The sequence below is a fragment of the Thamnophis sirtalis genome, unplaced genomic scaffold (assembly GCF_051295495.1).
Source record: "Thamnophis sirtalis isolate CommonGarterSnake01/CBP01778 unplaced genomic scaffold, rThaSir2_p1.2 scaffold_3, whole genome shotgun sequence".
NCBI lineage: Eukaryota > Metazoa > Chordata > Lepidosauria > Squamata > Natricidae > Thamnophis > Thamnophis sirtalis.
In genome coordinates, this window is record NW_028261383.1 from 50,037,113 (window position 1) to 50,045,961 (window position 8,849).

Below are 8,849 nucleotides of genomic sequence, written 5' to 3' on the forward strand. Positions count from 1 at the left end.
CATCAGCATAAATGCAACACAAATTTAACTAGGCAACATAAAAAAATGGCTTTCTGCCTGGATGGCTCCCAGAGTGAACCGATAGACAGAAAAGGGAAGCAGTATGCTCCCTCCCATATTTGGGCATACCAGGGGTTGTGACACTATATATATGCCCAAATATGGGAGGGAGCATACTGCTTCCCTTTTCTGTCTTATCGGTTCACTCTGGGAGCCATCCATATATATATATATATGTAATATATTATCTAAGTTATACTTTGTTATACTAACGTTACACCATACTTTGATTATATGAAAGTATTTTGTTATTATCAAATAGCTTTTCAGTACTGTTGAGGAAAATTATGTGACTTTCATTATTAAACAACTGGCAGGAATCAATTTATAATAAGAATAAATTGATATATATTTTGGGATCAAAGAGAAACTTGGCTTTCCAAATTTGATTAATTAAACATTTTCTTTGCAGATCTAATATAAATGGTCCTGGAACACCCCGGCCTGTAACTCGACCAAAAGTTTCTTTGTCACCTCCTATGACAACAAATGGTTTACCAGACAGTTCCGAAAGTAAGGAGCTGGGCCTCCTGCAAACTGAAGAGAAAATGAACAGGTTTGTAAGAGAAATATGATGTGAAACACACTGGTTAGACTCTTGAGATTAACATTTTTTTTTTAATCCCATTCTTCCTTGGAAATCTTATATTTTATTTCTATCAAAATATGCCATATTTAGAAAAAACACAGAAAGTTCCTCGATCTAAAACCATTTCTTCAGTGACTGTACGATGTGAACTACGAATTTACAATCCTAGATCCGAAGTTACGGCTGTTGAAGCACCCGGTAGTTGCATGATCGAAATTTGAGTGATTGGCAGCCCACCAGCACTTACAACCCCAGAGGCACTTCAACCCCAGCACCATTGTTCAAAGCAGCAGTTCCCCTGTAAGCCTGTGCTCGCACTTTTCCTCCAACTACTGATGAGGCCTGCTTGGCCTGCTCTCAGCAAGCCTTTTTCTCGATGGCCACTTGCATCATTCTCCAAGTCATGCACGCCATTTATGCTTCAAACAACACACTCCATTCTTGCAATGCTTTGGAAAGTCTTCAGAAAGCATTTGAGGAATTCTGAAGCATCATGGGAAAGAGGTGTGCCCTACCTTCTTCAAATAGCAGGCTCATTCTCACAAGGCCTAGGGAGGATCTCAGAAGTTTTCCGAAAGCTTTCCCAAGCATTGCGAAATTGGGGTGTGCTACTTGGAGAATGATTTATGTGCACAATTTTGGAGAACAGCACAAGCAACTTTTTAAGGAGGCCTGCACCTGGCAACATTTAATGAAGTTATATTTAGGCAAAGTGGTAGAAGTTACCCAAATCAATAGGATTGATCGTGGCACGACAAAACCGCGCTCGTCAAAATCGCGGTGATAAAATCGCGGCGCTAAAGCCGCGACGTCATCACCGCCACGACAACAGCGCCACGACAACAGCGCGGCAACAAGGGCGCTTTAAAACGGCGCAGCGGCAGAAAGCCGACTTCAATTAAGGTAAGGGTTAGGATTAGGTTTAGGGGTTTGTTTTAGGGTTAGGTTTAGTGTTAGGTTTAGCGTTAGGTTTAGCGTTAAGGTTAGGGTTAGGTTTAGGGTTAGGTTTAGGGTACTGAGTGCTTGGGAATGCGCGAATTTGCCCTCCGCGATTATGTCATCGTGGTAGGGTCGCGTTTTTCCTTAGCGCTTAGAATGGCGCGAATTAGTCTTCGCGCTTATATCTCCGCGGATAAGGGCTTCGCGGATTTGTGATGGAACCGGATTGATTCCTTAAGATGCAATATCCCTGCTTTATCTCTTCATATGAAAATATGATCCTTTGTGTTTCCATTATTTTTCTCTCTTTTAGTGAATCGCCAGCATCTGAGCCTGAAAGAGTTCAAAACTGTCCTGTAAAAAACAAACACCCTGGAGAAGATCCATCAGAAATGGAAGGTTATGAAGTAAAAAGACTTAAATTTGACAAAGAGGAGGTAACTGACGAAACCTCCAACCAGACTGGTTCCCATGAAACTTGCTCAGCAATGGTAGAAGAGACTGAGACAACTTCTACATCTCAGGATAAAGAAAAAGAAGCCATTGGAAAGAGACAACATTGTAAAGAAGAAGTTGAAGAGGAAGAAGGTATATATAATTTCAGTAGAAAATGGTTGTGATTATGTGTTTAAAACATAGCTTAAATTTACATTTATCATTTATTTTGAATTCCATGAGTTGAAATCAGACTTAAACATAAATAATACTTTAGTTGTAATATGTCCCATTCATTTCCATATAGAATAAGATCCGCATCCAACCCAATTTTGTTTGAAATTATGCTAGTTTGTTTGAAGTTTCCTAGTTAAAGAATGAGAAAGATCTGGGAGTGGTCTTTCTAATAAGCTTCTATAAATATACTGTACTATGTTTTGATAGTACAGTGAAATTGCGTAGATTGTGTATTAAATTTAGACTGAACTCCAGTTGTTTGTGCCAGTGGTCAGATGCAAATGTGTGTTGTGTTTTGTAAATCAGCATTGTAAATAGCTGATTTTTGTGCAGTGACATTTCCACAAACTTTAATTCATAAAAGGTCACTAAAACTGACTTTTCATCTTCTGTCTTCGTGCCAGTGTAACTGCAACATTTAGCAAATTGTGGGGTCCTTGGTGCTTTCTGGGTTTGGTTATTTTCATGAGATGTTTATTACTCAGCTAGATAACATCAGTACTAATAGGGAATGAGGTTTCTTCTCATTTTATATATGTATATAAGTACACTTATATATAGTTATATACTTGTCCTATCAGTGTTGGTGGCGTTTGGTTTGTCACAATAATAAACTACCCAACTAGAGAACACACAAAATCATCATCAACCTCTTCGAATGTATAAAATTCACTAAAGGAAGACGAAAACAACATGCTACCCTTTCTGATATTCTCATCAGAAGAGACAATAATTGCAAATTAGAAATGCAAGTCTAACATAAAACCATGCACACCAACCAAGTGCTCTACTATCAAAGTAACAACACAACCTCCCATAAGAGAAGGTGTGTAAGCACAATATGGAGATGAGCACAAACACACTGCAGCATCACTGAACATCAGAAAAAGAAAACCAATCATCTATACAACATCTTCAAACAAGATATCCATGCAACTTCATCAAGTTGCAGTTCTATCCAATTAGCACAACCAATACAATCTGTGAAATGATTAACATTGCCAATGTTAGATCAAAAACATCTGAGAAACCACCAAGAGTATATTACAACCACATGGCATTGTAGCACACAAACCAATCAAGGCCCTCCAGAATGTCCTAAGTAAGCCAAAAGGCCCAGCAGCCCTAGAAATAAAAACAGGAGTCCTCTACAACATAGTGTAAAGACCTCAATAGCCACTATGTAGGACAAACAGGCAGAAGACTAGCAGGTCACATTCATGAACACCAGCTAGCAGTCAAGAAACATGATAAAAGCTCCTTAATTTCACAACACAACCAGTTTCAACTGGGCAACTGTGGCCATTCTAAATTAAGCCAAGTCGAAAAATGTCAAAGAATACCTGGATGGCATTCAGACAAATCAGCCATCAACAAGCACATAACATCTACACACCATTCAAAACAATTAAAAAAGTCAAAAAGACCCAGACAACTCTTCATCAGCAATCAACATCCAGAACATCAGAGATTAACATCAAGATTAACATTAGACCAACAATCAAAAAGGAAAAAATCAAGGAAGTGCCAAACAAGCTAACACAGAATAGTCCAATCAAGGAACCACCAAGACCACCCCACCAACATTGGCAGGACAAGCCACCGGTATATAAAATGAGAGAATGCACCACCCTGTATTAGAAATGATGATGTTGCCTAGTTTGGTAATGAAATGTCTGCAAAAAAAAATAAAGCCAAGCTCAGATAACACCAAGGTTTGTACAGTTCAACCTGGGGCTACAAATAATGTGTGAGATCAGAATTGGTCTCCTTAAACTGGAGATTGATTGTTAAATTGGTTGGTGGAACTATCTCATGTAATTGTGTTGTAATATCATCATGGGGGTGGATGGAATGTTCTTGTTGGAGCAGCAGAATATAGTGATCCATTTCTGGCTTCCAGGTTTCCTATCTGTAAATATATTCTTCTAATATTTTGCTTGTTATTCAAAATGAGAACTTTAAATACACAGAGAACTATGTATTGTGACTACCACATGCAGTGGCGCTTTCCCTGCTATCTAATTGATATTGTACTTCCCCATACAAATAAAGGCTCCATCAAGATGATCTTAACCCTGTCTGGTTGCATCATGCAGTTTTCTTGGTAATATTGCAGGATTGATTTGCCATTGCTACCTTACAGGGTTCCCCTCTCCTCCAGTTTTCCAATCTAGGCAATAGACTTGGAGTTCCCAAGGGTTCCCTTATTCAAGAACTAAACTAAACTTATAGCATCTTTTAAGTTCCCAACTAAGTAAGGTCAGCTAAATGCTGCCACCTACTGAGGCATAAAGCACAAGAAGAGGTGTATTTTCATGATTGTTACCTGTATAAACTTATAGTGTTGCTTTGTTTTAAACATCCATATAACAGATTCTAACTTTATTCCAGACTCTCTCATGATGTCAAGAGAAGTGTTTCCAGAAAGAAAAGTTCTAGACAAAGACAGTGCCTCCTTACTTGAGAAAGAAGATGTTTCTGAGGAGAATAATCAAATTGGAGAATCTGACGAGACTCAAGCAATGAAAGACTCATCTTCTCCAACTAGTGAGAACAGTGGATCTTTTAGTAGCAAAGCTGACAGCAGTGACAAAGAAGAATTGGGCTCAAATGTTAGTGAAACTCCTGAAATTGCATCAGAGACCCCAGTGGAAAACAGCGATGAAGCCACAGAAGCTGCAGATGAACCTATGGAACAAGACTAATAATTTTAATATACTTAGAGGCAGTATTTTCCACGAGGCTCTGGTTTTACACTGTATAAATAATTTTATGTAATAAAAGTGGACTGTTAGTTTTCCAAGAGAAGCAGGCTGTAAATTGAACTTCTCAGTGCGTTAAATCCTGAAGGACTTGTACTTGTTACTGTGAAATATTGGCTCCTTCAGGTCCTGCTTGCCACTGAAATTTCAGTATGGTCAAATCTGGTCTGTGTATAGTTTTTTATTATTTAGAATTAAAATTTTTAAACTGGAAGGCAGTTCTAATTCTGACAATTTTTTGGAGATTCTACATTTAATTACTTCGCTCTCCTTTAATTCCCCTGAATGCTGTAGCAGTTAATTTTTGGTTTGGTTTTTAACACTTCAATTTCTTGTTGGTTTATAGATTTTCATTTGACTACATTTTGTGCTTGAAAAAGCTACACATTGGCATATAATAAATACTTAATAATATACAAATCTAAAGAAAATCTATGTTTGCACTTTAGATGCATTTTCTGTTCCAGACAGAAGCAACCAAGTTCTTTCATACAAGAAAACATTTTTACCCCCGTATAAACCAAATAAAATTAGGTCCATCTGATAGCCTAAAAGATGCAAATGTTGAAAGTACCAGGTCAAATACATTCCAAGAGTTCTGTTCTAACAACACTTTTTGTACATTTCTGAGGTGCCTGGAAGATAGGTTTCCATTTTACTGTTGAAAAACTCTGTTGAGAACAGATTTCAAAATAATATCTTCAGCTTTTTTTTTTGTAGCAGGAATGTTTGCAAACCTGACAATATAGTTTCTGTGAACAGAAAAAAATTCTGACATTACATAATGGTTTTATAGTAAGAGATCAAGACTGATATGAAATGCTGCAGCATTGCATGTCTTAGTTACGTATCAGAACTGAATGGCTACCATTTGTACATTATTTTGAAAGTGAACTAAATATTTTTGAACATGCCACTTTGACAGCCAGTGTTAACACTTCCTTTCCAAAACCAGCTCAAAGCACAATTACTGCTTTAAATAAGTCACATTATATTTTTCAGACATCGGTGTGTAAAAACACTCAAAATATAACCTCCCAGTCACATTTACTGGCTGCCAAATTTATACCTGTTTCTTCAACTGTACCTTTTTGATATTTAGAATTTTTAAATTTCTGTAAAGTAGATTTTTGTAGATTGTAAAGAGTGCTCACTGCCATTGTGAAACGGTATATAATTGTATAATTTGTGTGTAAACTGGATGCTTGAGCTTTCAATACAGTATTCATATAAAGCAATAAATATTAATGTCATAAAATGTTTGAGTATATTTTAATCAAACCATAATGGGACTCCCTTTGTTGGCAGAGAAGACACATACAGTGGAGTACAAAAATAATCACCAAAGTGCATGCTAACAATTGTACTGCATGGTGGGTTTCATTCTGGACAACAGTGAGTTTTGAATTCAATGTATTGCAAAATAACTTGAATGAATTTGCAAAACTGCTATCAGGTTAAAAGTTCAAAAGGTGTTGCTTGGGGAAAATATCTAGTGCCCTTCTACATATTTACAAGTGAAAAATCAATTTATATTCAGTTACTTTCTCTTGGCAAGAGAAGAGGGTACTGTAAGCATTAAAGGAATTTATTTCAAACCAAAACAGGAATTGAAAAACAAGTCCCAAACACAAATCTATAAGATACACTTTTTTTCTCCTTGCTTTTTTTAAAGGAATACTTTGCAAATGAGAACAAATTTTAAGTTTAGAGACTTCTGAAATTTTCTTTAGAATGTTTTGTGAAAATACTGTTAATAAATTATTATTTAATCATCTGTGATCTTTTGACATGTTTATTTTAACACGGTTGCCCCTATATGGTAAGTAGTGGGATTTATGAACTGTAAAAACTCAAAGGCAATAGACTAAATGACTTTGAATAGTCCGTGTACAGGTAGCCCTTGTTTAGTGACTTCCTTGGACAGCGACCATTTGCAATTAGGGTGGTGAAAATAATTTTGCGATCAATGCCTGCATTTATAACGTTTTCAGCAACTCAATTTCAGTGTATTCATTTGCCATTATTATTATGTATTGTCTGGCCCATTTCCCTCCCCATCCCTAAAAGATTGCCTAAAGCTATCTCCTAAGGTGCTTTTCCCCATAGTGCATGCATGTCTAAAAATTGCTAACTGCAGGTTAATAGATTCAGTTCTGTAGCCTTAATTAGAATCTTCTGGGGCTGCTGCTTGTCACTGACAAGTCTCTAATCAGTTTCACACTGAAGGCTTTTGTTTGCTCCTAAGCAGCTTATGGCAAATGTTCTCATGCCAGTGCATTCCTTTGGACATGTATTCCATGTTTTGTGTGTTTGCCTTACTCTCTTGTGATCCCTTCTTCTCCAATGAATGTAAGTACAAAACATCAGTATCTCAACAATTAACCCAATGTAAGGGTGAGCATTTCAACTGCCAGTGGAAGGGCAGGGGGCAATAAGATTTGTCTTTTTATCTAGCTTCTTGTGAGTCAAGTTCCAGAAACCTGTTTGGGGTAACCTGGTTTTTATGGGAATCATTTTCTGATGCTGTAAAAAAGAAAAGAAAAAAAAGCTAAACTAATATGGTAAGCACTGTCATGGTTATACACTATATCTCCCCCCCACACACAAAACAAACGAACCAGAAATAGGCTTAAAGATCAAGTTGCTGGTTCCAATTGCAGTCACTAAACAAGAACCACTGTATAATCTCTTGGCATTACCACTCGCCTGTTTTCTACAGAAGTGTCATTTTTGGGAGTGTAGGGGCTTTTTAAAAACAAATACCCCACTGATACTTCTTTCTGTACTCAGTTGTGTCTTCTTATGGAATTCCCTCCCTTTGGCAGTGTGTCAGAAATGATATAGCCCAGGTATTAGCTGCTTTATTTAGCCATCCTTACTCAGGTTTGTGCACAATTTGCACAAAGTTTGTAAATAATTTTTAACCTGTTTTGTTAACCCCTTTTAAGCTTTTTCCTGGTTAGGATTCCCTGTTGTTTTGTCTCTTATTGTAGTTTGGAGGTAACAGATAAGGTTATAACTAATAATTGTTATTATGGAAATAGCCATCAAAGCAGAGACAAGGGGTTGTTCCAGATCCCTTCATTTTACACAACTCACCACGCAGCTTCCTGTGTTTGCTTCCATGCCTTAGTGCAGGGCAATCAAGAAGATAACTTCCATCTAAGCTCAGAATAAAAAGGATGGAGCTGAATGGGACAACAAATTAATATTACATTTTAATTTGCTTCTTATTATTTACTAGCCATGTCAAACAAAAACTGAAACTAAATCCAGCAGGATTTGTTGTTCATTACCAGAGAGAAAAACTTTTGCTGAAAAGTCCACTTTTTCACATACCCTTTTGTAAAACAATAATAAAAATCGGAGAAGATAACAGTATTATTGCAAGCTGCTTTTATGGTGATCCCATTGTTCTCTTTGGCTAGGCAGGTAAAAATCCTATAGTTGAGTGGACATGCACTGCCCCCTATTGGTAATAAGGGAAATGCCTTTCTTTGCTCTATATATTTGGGACTGCAGATTATGTTGGCAGCAAGTTTTGAAATCTTGACAGTTCAGTCAAAATAATATGTTTCAAAGGACATGAAAGTAACCACAACAGAGGAACCAGAGAGTTGGTTCAAGTTTTCAGTGCAAATGCTTGATTATTAAAGGAGCCAAAATGTTTAGAAAAATAAAAAGGAAAAAAGACAAAAGGAAGGCTAAATTAAGAAAGAAACTGACAACATAGTCATAATGGTTATAGAAAACAGCAGAGAATATGAAATTACAGGCAAAAACCCAAACACTATAAATATTTTAGCGAGAGGGCAAAAAGA

At 36.9% G+C, this 8,849-nt stretch overlaps 1 protein-coding gene across 3 annotated transcripts in view; it reads left to right on the plus strand.

Moving 5' to 3' along the window:
- Positions 1–6,283, plus strand: part of PPP4R2 (protein phosphatase 4 regulatory subunit 2) — a 29,855-nt gene extending 23,572 nt beyond the window's left edge. For all 3 annotated transcript variants that reach the window (XM_087708887.1, XM_087708888.1, XM_087708886.1), the window contains 3 exons: positions 473–616; positions 1,902–2,176; positions 4,655–6,283. In XM_087708887.1, the coding sequence (XP_087565013.1) occupies positions 473–616; positions 1,902–2,176; positions 4,655–4,968 (733 nt within the window). In that variant the 3' untranslated portion in view covers positions 4,969–6,283. The remainder of the gene's footprint in view (positions 1–472; positions 617–1,901; positions 2,177–4,654) is intronic.
- Positions 6,284–8,849: the final 2,566 nt, after the last annotated feature.